The sequence below is a fragment of the Gossypium raimondii genome, chromosome 4, assembly GCF_025698545.1.
Source record: "Gossypium raimondii isolate GPD5lz chromosome 4, ASM2569854v1, whole genome shotgun sequence".
Lineage (NCBI taxonomy): Eukaryota > Viridiplantae > Streptophyta > Magnoliopsida > Malvales > Malvaceae > Gossypium > Gossypium raimondii.
This window is the reverse complement of record NC_068568.1, coordinates 13,079,437-13,093,095: the sequence shown is the minus strand read 5'-3', so window position 1 is coordinate 13,093,095 and position 13,659 is coordinate 13,079,437. Positions and strand designations below refer to the sequence as shown.

The following is a 13,659-nucleotide window of genomic DNA, read 5'->3' as shown; positions in this document are numbered from 1 at the left end:
TTTTAGGTTATTTTTGTTACTTTTTTTATTTAATAAGTTTTTCCAAGCTCTTTTGTAAGTAATTGGATCAAGTTGGAGGAAAGAAAAGAGGATTCAAAAGCATCGGAGTGAGGAAATAGCTGAAACGAAGAAGCTAGAAACTATCCTAGAAGGCTGCAACTTGGCTTTCGTGCGCGACGACTTTGTCTCAACTTGTACATTATAATTTTTTACTTCAGTTTTAAGGGGGGTAATTAGGGATTGTTAGGATTTTAGTTCAAATTAGGATTATAGTTCTCCTTACATTCAACGCTCAATTCACTTGTAAGTTGTAACAACTCATTTATTTAATTCTCTAATAGTTATGTTCCAACTTAATGTCTTTTATGTAGTTTGCCAATTTACAGTTAGCTCCATAATTTATATTGTTCGAAGTTAATGGGGCTAGTAATTGAAATAGAAAAAACTTGATTTAAAATAAAAATGGTTCCAATTTAATTCTCCTGATTTAAAGACACATTACTATCATTGAGTCTAGATTGGGTTTAATCTTATATGAGGTTGATTATTCTATCCATTACATTTGTTTCTATTTGGTTTACTGTTTTACGTTAGTAACTTATTTATTTAGTGGTGTCTGTACCATTTTCCTATGAACTCCATTTTCTGACATATTTTTTCATTATACTTTCAATTACTGTTTAGTAATAATTAAAATTTTAAAATTTGAATAATATAAAGATTAAAAATACCACACAAATTAAATATATAACTTTTGTAAAGTATATGGACTAAGAGCAGAGTTTACCCTATTGAGATTAAAAGAATGGCTTAGTTCATGCTTTAACTCTTGAAGTATATTCATTTTCTTATTTTGATACTTAAATTATATATATATATATATATATATATATATTATGGTACAAATTTTAACTGTCGTTTAATTAAATCATGCCATATGTTTTTATTTTTATCATTTCATAAAATTGTTTTTAACACATTATAATTGAATTATTTAATAATAATAATCTTATTCTACTATCACTCACTCAACTGACGATAAATCCAAATGTTAGGGTTTAGAAACCCATTTGAAGCACAATGGTATGGTATTTTTCATGGCTCGGTGGTGCCCATGCCAGGGACCCGTCACAGATGGCAACATCGATGGGAATATTGAAATCCCCGAGTATTTGTATTAAGCTTGGCAACAAACCGAAGGAGTTGGTAGTTGAGAGGTAAAATGAAGGGAGCAAACCCACCTTTGTTGAAGCCGTCAGATATAGTTCGAAGAACAATAGATGTTTTTGCTTTTGGGTTCGTTGAAATTAAGGGATCTGGAGATGAAACCAATTATTCTTTTTCTGTTGATAAGAATTTTGATTCTTGAAACCTTCAAATTATCCATGTCGAAACTAATTTTCTGAAAATAAAAATAAAAATTAGTTATTGATTTAAAAACGAAAAATTGGGAGTCGCCACCAATATTTTATTGAGGTGTGATTGGATCACCTAAAAACGACTTTGGTCTACGAGTTTTAGAAAAAACGGATCCGGGAGTCAGTTACGTACGATGAAGGATTAGCACCCTCATAACGCCCAAAAATTGGTACCTAGTTGATTAATTAGTGTCTCAATGTCAAGAGTTGAAAAATACGATCCTTAGTAAAAATTTATAAAAAAAAAGTTATTTATTAAGACTCTTCTCATTTCGGAGAAAGAAAATGTCACACCCAATGCGTTAGGGCACGATATTCTACTTCCTCAAAAATAAGCTAGTCCAAAAGACTCATGCAATAAAATTTAAAAGAATATTCAATTGCTTAAGTCATATGAAGAAATCGCAGCTCAATACATTAGGGCACAAATTCTCAAAATTCTAAACATTGAATATTGCCTTTATTACATTTAAAAAAAAATCTTCATCTCGAGAAATCAACGAGTCACATCCAATGCGTTAGGACACAACGTGTTGAATTCCCGATAATGAGCTTTTTATTTTATTTTTGATTAAAGAGTATTCTCGATTATTAGATTCAACGAAGAAAATTGGAACCCTATACGTTAGGGCTCAATTCCCTCGAAGATCCTAAATACGAGTATTACTTTTATTTTCAAAGTTTTCTATTTTTAAGAATTCGAGTAAAAAAATCGGTGTAATGCTACATTAGATACATGAATAAATGCCGCTTTAACAAATGACAATAATGAATACAACAATGGCATGGAAATAATATGAACAATAAATAAACGAAATTAATACAAATAAGAAAAATAATCAATGACATATAAAATATCAAGTAGATGAGCAAAAAAAAGACATTTTTTAAATATAAATGAAAGTACAAATAAATAAACAAGTGAAGGAAATAAACAAAATTATAAAAAATAAAAAATATAAAAATTATGAAGTATAAAAGACATACATATGAATTTATATATATATACGAACATGGATTGTAAAATTTATAAAAATATATATGTATATACAAATTATAAAATATATAAAAAAACTATTTATGTAAAAGTGGGTATTTTAAAATATATATGCAAGTATGTACAACAAAAAATAAAAAGGAAACTTAAAGTATAATGGGCATATAATAACAATGGTATTTAATAACAATAATGACATTTATATAAAAATAATAATAAAAATAACGGAAAAGGGACTAAATCAAGCTTAAAAATAAAATTTTAGGGTCTAAATCCGTAAATAAATGAAAACGGAAGGACTATATCGAACACGCAAATAACATAGAGGGGATGGAAAGGAAATTTTCCCTTCTCCTCTAAAACGGCGCTGTTCAAATAGGACTAAATTGAAATCGAAAAAAAATTAAAGGGACAAATTTAAAATAAAAGAAAACTCAATTGAAAGAACCTTAGAAAGCGGAGGGGCTAAAAGCGCAATTTACCCCTCCGCATAAAAACACGCAGATCCTGCCCGGGTCGGGTCTGTTTCAGGTCGGTCCAGGCCTAAACGACTCCATTTTTAACATTTAAGACCGCTCCCAAAACGGTACCGTTTAGTACCCTTATTTAAACTAAAATTTTCTGAAAAAATCATTTTCACGCCGTTTTAAAAAACTTCAAAACCCTATTCTCATTCTCTCTACTCGGCCTATGGCGCCGGCGAGCTTGCGTGGTGGCTCTGCCACATTCCGCTGTAGCTCCGCCGTGTCGGAAGGCCAAAAATCTAATTTTCCCCCTTTTTAGATCCCTTTCCTTTTTTTTATTTAAAAAAGTAATAACCCGACTTGGGTTCTCTGCAAACTGAAACGAAGGGGCAAAGGAATGGACTTTCGACCTTTGTTTTTCCGTTTGCGTCCCAAGTGCACCCCTAGAGGGTTTTTGTGGCCTTGACGAACGGAGGGAACCTCCGACAGTGGCGCACGACCAGATCTCAGGTACGTTTCAACTCCTTTCCCTTTTATTATTATTATTTATCTGTAATATAATGCGAAAAGAAAATAAAATCTAAAAAGAAACAGAAGAAAGAAAAAATATCAACCTTTTAATTTTTTCCTTGATTGATCTTTGTTCTCTTGGTATTCTGCTATTTTTGTGTTGTGAAAATACTCGCTTTTTTTATTGATTTTGAATCCCCCCTTTTTACAATATTTGAGTCTGCTTTTATAACAAATAATGGAAAAAAATGGAAAGAAATCCTTAATGCATCTTGCTGATTTTTCTCCGATTTCCTTGTTATTCTGCCGATTTTGTTTTGTTGCCTTTCTTGTCGTGCAGGTGAAGGCGTGGAGATTCTGCTCGTGCGGGTCTTGGCTACGGCGGCTGAAGCTTACCTTAGAAACCCTAGGGATTTCTGAAACTGTTTTGGGCCACATTGTAATTGAGCCATTGGGGTTTGTAATTTTGGGCCTATTTTATTGTAAATGGACTGTTACATTTGGACCGCCTTTTTTATTATTGGGTTTTAGTAGACCCGGGGCAAAATCGGGTATTACAGCTGCCCCTCTTTGCTCATTGTCGGGTAACGAGAACAGAGCAAAGACCCAAAAAAACCAATTTTTCCCGGTCGTACTGGATTTTGGGGCTTTTCTTCTTTAAGTAACTTTATTCCATCCTACTGCATCTTCAAAGGTATAGGAATTGATGCTCCAGTTCGCTCCATTGTAACTTCAAGGAGATTGGATTGGTTTTCTCAATCTACTCCACTGCAACTTCAGGGAGATAAGATTTGTTTATTTAGTCTACCCCATTGCAATTTCAAGGGGATAAGACTTGCTTTCTTGAGTCTGTTCCACTGCAACTTCAGGAAGATAAGACTTGCTTTCTTGAGTCTGCTCCACTGCAACTTCAGGGAGATAAGACCCGATGTGATTTACTCTACTACAACCTCAGAGAGATAAGATCTGTCATTTTCAGTCTGCCCCACTGTAACCTCAGGGGGATAAGATCTACTTACTCAGTCTGCTCCGCTGCAACTTTAGGGAGATAAGACCTAATGCAATCTACTCTACTGCAACTTCAGAGAGATAAGATCTATTTTTTAATCCACTCCATTGCAACTTCAGGGAGATAGGATTATTGGCTTTAATATGCTCCGCCGCATCTTTAGGGAGATAAGATTCGCCGTCTTCAACCTGTTTAACTGCAATGTCAGGGAAACAAAATTTTCCGTTGTAGCTTCGATCTGTTCCACTACACCGCCATGGAAATAAGATTTACCATTATGGCTTCAATCTTTTTAATTGCAATGTCGGGGAAACAAGATCCGCTGTCGTGGCTTCAATCTGTTCCACTACACAGCCAGGGGAGTAAGATTCGCCGTTGTGGCTTCAATCTATTCCACTGAAATGCTAAAGAGATAGGATTCGTTACCCACAGCTTCAATCCGCACCACTTTAGCTAATCCAAGCCTTCATGCCAGGGAGATAAGATTCGCCGTCGTGGCTTCAATCTGCTCCGCTACAACACCAGAGAAGTAAGATTCGTCGTTGTGGCTTCAATCTATTTAATTGTAATGTCAGGGAAACAAGATCTGCCGTCATCGCTTCAATCTGTTCCACTATACCGCCAGGGGAGTAAGATTCGCCGTTGTGGCTTCAATCTATTTAATTGGAATATCAGGGAAACAAGATCCACCGTCGTGGCTTCAATCTGTTCTACTACACCGCCAGGGGAGTAAGATTCGCCGTTGTGGCTTCAATCTATTCCACTGTAATGCCAAAGAGTTAGGATTTGCTACCCACAGCTTTAATCCGCACCACTTCAGCTAATCCAAGCCTTCACGCTAGGGAGATAAGATTCGCCGTCGTGACTTCAATCTGCTCCGCTACAATGCCAGGGAAGTAAGATTTGCCGTTGTGGTTTCAATCTATTTAATTGCAATATCAGGGAAACAAGATCCACCGTCGTGGCTTCAATCTGTTCTACTACACCGCCAGGGGAGTAAGATTCGCCATTGTGGCTTCAATCTATTCCACTGTAATGCCAAAGAGATAGGATTCGCTACCCACAGCTTCAATCCACACCACTTCAGCTAATCCAAGCCTTCACGCCAGGGAGATAAGATTCGCCGCTGTGGCTTTAATCTGCTCCGCTAGAACGCCAGGGAAGTAAGATTTGCCGTTGTGGCTTCAATCTATTCCATTACAATGTCAAGGCGATAAGACTGGTGTCTTCGATCTGCTTCATTGCCAGTAGAGGAAGGCAAGGTCTGCCATCTTCAACCTACTCCACTGTTGCTCAGGGAGACAAGGCTGGTATCTTCGATCTACTTCATTGCCAATACAGAAAGACGAGATCTGCTATTTTTAACCTACTCCACTGCTGCTCAGGGAGATAAGGCTGAGGACTTCGATTTGTTCTCTAGGGAACATGACCTGTATAATTTCTTTTAGGAACTTGATTATGCCTAATGATTAGGATGTCATGATGAGAATGAATCAAATGCTCCTAACTAGACATGTATGAATGACATTTGAACGAATGCAGAATGTCATTTTTCGAAAATGATCCCTCCTTATCACTTAGGTTATCATTACTCAAATTTTATTAAGGTTTTATCGCTGATGTACTACTACGCCTTTTTTGCTTGGCTGACGTCTCCAAAGAAAAACTGAGTCAGATTGCCCCACTGTAACCTTCAAAGTTTAATCCATTGGGACACAAAATTTGTACCATCTTTCTTCTGCTGTAACCTAAGGGTAGAAAAATCTGGCTTTTCCTCAGTCATCTCCTATCGTAATTCAAGGATGCGGATCATGAAACTCTTTGGTCCTTTACACCATTCCCCGAGTGTCATACTAAATTCTTATGCACAAATGAAGAATTTTCTTTTCAAATGGAACTTCTTCTTATCCCTTGGTGATCATTGCTTGTTTGTTCATTGAAGCATTGTCACCAACAAAATATCTTGTCATCTCGTTCAAGCAATATTTGGACAACAAAATCCGAAAGAACAGTCTTAATTTAGACTTTTCCTTTTTAGACATTTCAACTTTTAAACTTGGTGCGTTCTAAACAATATTCCTGTTTCAGGTTACTGTATTATTTAGAAACTTCCAGAGTAATATGCAAAACTTCCTTTGTGAAAATTTATTAGTCCATTAATCATTATCCTAATGCAACGTACTTGCACAAAGATTATAATATTGACTAAGAAATAAATTAATCCGGGGCATAGCTCGAATTATCAAATAAATATAAGAAAAGGAATTTATTGAGAGCAAGTATCTTGAAAAGAAAAAAATATTCAAGAACAACAAATAATAAAGTATTGCAAGAACAAACAAATTCAGTACAAGTAATATGAAGACTAGATGTCTCGGATATCGCAGCTTGAACTTCTCCATACAAACTAAGAACCATTTTGAGTTTAACATGTGTTTAGGAGATCTACAGTACTTCGTCGATGCCCCAAGATATTGCCTACCCTTTCCTGTTGATTCAGGTATGGCAAGATCACCACATGCCCCAATCTGATCAATATTTGAGCCGCCCTTTTCAGGTTTTCAACTCAAATCCCCTTTGGTCTCAAGGCGCCATTTGCGGGTTTTCACCTTAGCCTCCCCTCTCTTTTTTTATGTGTGATTCAAAGCACCCTTTGCGGGTTTTCACATTGATTCCTCCTTTTCCTTCAAGTGAAATATTTCTTGACTGAATCTGAATTTACAGGGTTTGGCAAATGTTTACCATCCATTTCACTCAAAATCAAAGCACCTCCAGAAAAAACCTTTTTTACAACATAAGGTCCTTCCCAGTTTGGAATCCATTTCCCTCTAAAATCCTTTTGTAGAGGGAGGATCTTTTTCAACTCCAAGTCCCCCTCATGAAATTCTCTAGGACGAACCTTTTTGTTATAAGCTCGCATCATTCGTTTCTGATACATTTGACTATGACGAACAGCTTTTAGTCTTTTTTCTTCTATTAGGTTCAACTAATCACACCGAGATTGGATCCATTCAGCCTCATCCAAATTTAACTCAGCCAATACCCGGAGAGAAGAGATTTCAACTTTAATGGGTAAAACTGCCTCCATCCCATAAAACAAAGAAAAAAGTGTTGCCCTGGTAGAAGTCCTGATAGATGTTCGATACGTAAGAAGAGCGAATGGTAACTTCTCATGCTAGTCCTTGTAAGTTTCAGCCATTTTCCCCACAATTTCTTGATATTTTTGTTGGCCGCCTCAATTGCACTATTCATTTTTGGGCGATATGGTGATGAATTATAGTGTCTAATCTTGAATTGACTGCAAACTTCCGCTATTGTGCTATTATTTAAATTTAGCGCATTGTCAGATATGATTCTTTAAGGCATTCCATATCGACATTTGATCTTTTTTTTCAAAAACTTACTGACCGCTGACTTCGTGACATTAGCATATGAGACTGCTTCTACCCACTTAGTGAAATAATCAGTAACCACAAAAATGAAACGATGTCTATTAGAAGCCTTCAACGATATTGGCCCAATGACGTTCATACCCCACATGGAGAAAGGCCATTGAGAAGTCATAACATGAAGAGGTGAAGGAGGTGCGTGCATTTTATCCCCATAAATTTGGCATTTATGGCACTTCTTAGCATAATTGATGCAATCTCTTTCCATAGTGGACCAGCAATATCCGAATCTTATGATCTGTCTAGCCATGGTAAATCCATTGGCATGCGTTCCACAAATACCCTCATGGACTTCTTCTAAAATTTCATTGGCCTCTACAGCTTCCACGCATCTCAATAGTACTCTATCCTTTCCCCTTTTGTATAGACTCTCTACATCTAAGACATAGTCAATAGCTAGTCTCCTCAATGTCCTCTTATCATTCTCCGTTGCCTAATTAGGATATTCGCGATTCTTCACATATAGCAATATATCTTGGTACCAGGGACGATTATCATTTTCCACTTCTTCAATACTGTAGCAGTGAGCTGGGGTCTCATAAACACTAATTTGAATGAGCTTCATGTCCTCTAATTTGTTCAATTTAATCATGGAGGCTAGTGTAGCCAGAGCATCTACCATCTGATTTTCTTCTCGTGGGAGATAACAAAAAGTAATATTGTCAAACTCTTCAATCAATTCCAGGACCAATCTCTGATAACGAATTAACTTTGGGTCTCTCGTTTCCCATTCCCCTTTTAGCTGGTATATTACCAATGTCGAGTCCCCATATACTTCTAGTATCTTAATTTTTCGCTCTATGGCTGTCCGGATGCCCATGATACAAGCTTCATATTCAGCCATGCTATTGGTGCAATCAAAGTCCAATTTACTGGTGAAAGGATGATCTCCATTTGGAGATACAATGATTGCCCCAATCCCATTACCTACTATATTCGAAGCTCCGTCAAAGTTTAACCTCCAAGAATGATATTCTTGAGAATCCTCTTCAGCATTTGCCACACACATCAGGTCTTCATTTGGGAAATCAAAGTCCAAAGGTTCATAATCTTCTAAAGCTCTACTAGCCAAGAAATCTGCTATTGCACTCCCTTTGATGGTCTTTTGATTTACATATACTATATCAAACTCGAAGAGTAAAATTTGCCATCTAGCCATCCTCCCATTTAACGCGGTTGATTTCATCATATACTTTAAAGGGTCTAATTTTGAAATTAGCCAAGTCGTATGGTAGAGCAAGTATTGCTTCAATCTCTTTGTCGTCCAAATCAGGGCACAACATAATTTTTCAATAGGTGAATATCTCATTTCACAATCAGTGAATTTCTTACTGAGATAATATATGGCCCTTTCTTTCTTTCCAGTCTCATTATGCTGACCCAATACACATCCCATGGATTTATCAAACACCGTTAAATACAAAATCAATGACCTATCCGGGCTAGGTGGTGACAGCACTAGATTATTGGATAAATACTGTTTTATCTTTTCAAAAGCTTCTTGGCATTCTTCATCCCAAACACCTGGATTATGTTTCTTTAGAAGACGAAATATGGGGTCATATTTTTCGGTCAACTGTGAAATGAACCGAGCAATATAATTCAGTCTTCCTAAGAAACCTCGAACTTCTTTCTGAGTACGTGGTGGCGGTAAATCTCGTATCACATTGACTTTGTTTGGGTCAATCTCGATTCCTTTTTCACTGACTATGAAGCCCAACAACTTTCCTGACCTGGTTCCAAAAGTGCATTTTGTTGGATTGAGCTTGAGCTGAAACTTTCTTAGTCATAAGAACAATTTTCTTAGAACCTGTACATGTTTCTCCTCTGTTCTGGATTTGACAATTATATCATCAACATAAACCTCAATCTCATTGTGCATCATGTCATGGAACAAGGCTACCATAGCTCTCTGATATGTTGCTCCCGCATTATTTAATCTGAATGACATCACTTTATAGCAAAATGTTCCCCACAAAGTAATGAATGTAGTCTTTCCCATATCTTCATGATGCATCTTTATCTGATTATATCTTGAGAAACTATCCATGAAAGAAAACAACGAATATCCCACCGTATTATCCACTAAAGTATCAATATGTGGCAATAGGAAATTGTCTTTTGGGCTTGCTTTGTTCAAATCTCTGTAATCTACACACATTCATACTTTTCCATCTTTTTTAGGGACTGGAACGATGTTGGCTACCCATTCAGAATATTTGACCTCCTGTAAAAACCCAGCATCAAACTGCTTCTTAACTTCCTCTTTTATTTTAAGCACAATATCAGGTCTCATTCTTCTGAGCTTCTGTTGAACTGGCTTTCAATCCTCCCTTATAGGTAGGCGATGCACTACAATGTCAGTGCTCAATCCGGGCGTATCCTGGTATGACCATGCGAAGACATCTTTGAATTCTTGGAGTAATTCAATGAGGTCTCGTCTTGTCTTTGCGGAAATCTCAGTTCCAATTTTCACCTTTTTCCTTCTTCCAAGCTCACAATTTCTATTGATTACTTGTGAGGTAGGATTTGTTTTTCTTCCTGTTCTACCATCCTCAACAAGTCCAAAGGTAAACCACAATCTACGTCACCTTCAAAGTCATGCGATCCCTCTAAACACATGTTTCGTTCAAAAAGAAACTCTGAGTTTGTAACGGCGTCATTCACGTCATTGATATATAGGGACCTATTATAGATACAAAAGAATGTATGAATTTATGTGCAATATGATTATAAATGAAAAAATGATTTAATATATTTACTCGTATGGAAAGAATGAAAGAATATTTGCTCGAAACAATTGCAAAGATGTATTTTATTAAAATAATGATGTTTGAACATAAGCCTATTTCACAAAAGAGTTCTTATTGTCTCTAGGCTAAGACAACAAGTTTGTTCTGAATATTACTCTGAGAAAGTTCTAAAGACTTCAGGTACTTCTTCCATAATCCAATTATTTAAAACACTGCCAGACTCATAAGGACAAATGTCTAACAAGCTCCCTTCTTCATTTGCATCCTCATATATGCCATTGATGTGCATATTTTCCAACATCTCTACGATGCTTTCCTCAATCGGTATCCTTCTCTCGGAATGAATGATCCCTCCAGATACAAAAGTTTTGGATATGTAGGGAATTATTATTGGCTCCCATTTAACTTCTTTCCCACTTAGACGCGTCTTTCTTCTTTCTTGACTTTTTTCTAACTCCTTCTTTCTCTGTCTTCTATCTGGTTTGTACCCTAAGCCAAAGTGATCTTGTTTTTCTTTCAGTACTGGAACCTCAATTTTTCCTTGAAGATATCTCCCTAATCCTCTTCTGGGTAAAACTCATTTCCCTATCAACAGTTGCAAACCCATCTCTATAGTTTTAGATATTTTAGGCACCAGGGTTTTGCTCCCTTGAGGAATAAATGTTGCATTTACAAACTCCAAAGATCAAAAGAAGCATTCCACCGATTCGTCATTAGTTTCCACATACGGCGCCTCATTAGATACCGCCGCTATGATATCCCTTTCGGCGTTTATTATCACCAGCCGACCTTCTGATACTAGCTTCAACTTCTGATGCAATGATGACGATACAGCCCCTACCGAATGTATCCATAGTCTCCCTAATAAGCAATTGTAGGAGGGCTTGATATCCGTTACAAGAAAATCCACCTCGTAAACTGTTGGGCCAATCAGTAAGGTTATCTCAATTCTTCCCATGACCTTTCTTTCTGTTCCGTCAAATGCCCTCACCATATTTAGGCATGTCTTCATGTGTGAATTGCCTACGGGAAGCTTGTTAAGTGTGGATAACGACAATACGTTCAATGCTGATCTATTATCAATCAAAACTCCTAGCAAATTATACCCCTTGCATCATGTAGTAATATGCAAAGTCTTAGTAGACCCCATACCCCTAGGTGGTATTTTATCATCGTTGAAGAATATAAAATTATCAGCACTGATATTATTAACCAGCCGATCCAATTTGTTGCCAGAAATATCATTGGCCACATAGGTTTCGTTCAGAACCTTTATCAACGCACTTCGGTGTACTTCTGAATTCAAGAGTAAGGCTAGTACGGATATACGAGCTGATTATTTATCCAACTGTTCGACGACATGATACTCACTGTGCTTCAAAAATTTAAGGAATTCCACATCTTCTTCCTCTTTTACTGGCTCATTGATGGATAACACAGGCTCAGCTAATTTCCCACTCTTTTGTTCCGTTGTTATGGCATTTTCCTTCACAGGTTCTGGATAAGAACTCATACTTTGATCCTCTATAATCTTCTTTCCAGGGACAGTTGTATTGCACTCATAGTTATACGAAACTTTCCTACTATCTTTGTAAGAAAAAGTTGCAGGTTTCTTAATTATGATTTTTGGCATTACTGGTATTTTCACTTCATCATTTTTTGGTTGTGAAATGATGACTACAGGATGAGTTACTTTTGAAACCTTCGTGTATTCAGATGCGCATATACTTTCTTCTTCTCTAACTTCTTCATAGAACTCTACTTCCTTATCATTCATCATGCCTTGAACTAAGGCTCTGAATTCTATACACTCTTGAATCTCGTGTTCTTCCTCGTGATGGAACTCACAGTAGTTTTTCACCCTTCCAAAGTTTTTTTCTAGAACCAACAACCCCCTCTCTACCATCTTCTTCCAGACCCATTTTAAAGGAATTTTCACTTCTACTATATCTTCATTGATTCATCTACCCATATCTCCATTTATCATGTTCACTGCATTATCATTATGACTAGGTAACGGATTCTCTGTACTGGGTGAATCATCCAATTTAACAATGCCTATGCCTATGAGTCTTTCAACCAGTTTTTTAAACGCAGTACAATTTTCTATGCAATGCCCCGTGATTCCTGCGTGATAATCGCATCGTGTGTTTGCATCGTACCATTTGGGGTATGGAGGCTGTAGAGGTTTTAAGTAGTAAGAGGAAACAATGTGTGCATCAAATAAATTTTGATACAGCTCTCTATACGACATTGGAATTGGCGTAAATTGAAGCTTCTCCGTGTTTTCTCTTGTGTTGGATCCGTGTTTTGATGATCCTTGTTGGTTAATAGCCACCTTTCTCGGCTGATTCACCGTAATCATTTTTGAATAACCCTTGCTATATGAACTTGTGTTGTTGACCCATTTTCTTTCTTTTTCGAGGCCGACCTTCTGCCACTTTCTCCAGCATCAATCTTCCCGCTTCTGATAGCATTTTCTATCATTTTACTATTCATAACTATGTCAAAAAAGCTTTTTGTGGCACTTCCTAACATATGTGTGATAAATGGGGCTTTCAATGTGTTAACGAAAAGCATTGTCATCTCTCTTTCTAAAAGAGATGGCTGAACTTGGACGGCAACCTCCCTCCACCTCTGTGCATATTGCCTAAAACTTTCATTGGGCTTCTTTTCCATGTTTTGTAGAGTGATTCTATCAGGTATCATGTCGGTTACATGACTGTACTGCTTTATGAATGCTTGTGCTAAATCTCTCCATGAATTAATCTTGGTACGGCTCAATTGATTGCACCACTTAGATGCTGCCCCTGTGAGGCTATCCTGGAAACAATGTATCAGCAGTTGGTCGTTATTAACATACCTAGTCATCCACCTACAAAACATGGTAATATGAGCTTCGGGGCCACTAGTTCTATTGTACTTCTCAAACTCTGGCATTTTGAACTTGTAAGGGAGTACTAAATCCGGAACCAAGCGCAATTTTTTAGCATCAATCCCATGGTAGCTCTCAATATTTTCCATCGCTCTAAAAATTTCTTCCAGCCATTTGTACTTTT

General features: G+C 36.9%; 1 protein-coding gene across 1 annotated transcript; it reads right to left on the bottom strand.

Moving 5' to 3' along the window:
• Window positions 1-8,280: 8,280 nt before the first annotated feature.
• LOC105779026 (uncharacterized) lies at window positions 8,281-9,006 on the bottom strand. The gene has a single exon (XM_012602777.1). The coding sequence runs from the start codon at window positions 9,004-9,006 to the stop codon at window positions 8,281-8,283; it is 726 nt and encodes a 241-aa protein (XP_012458231.1).
• Between the last annotated feature and the right edge of the window lie 4,653 nt (window positions 9,007-13,659).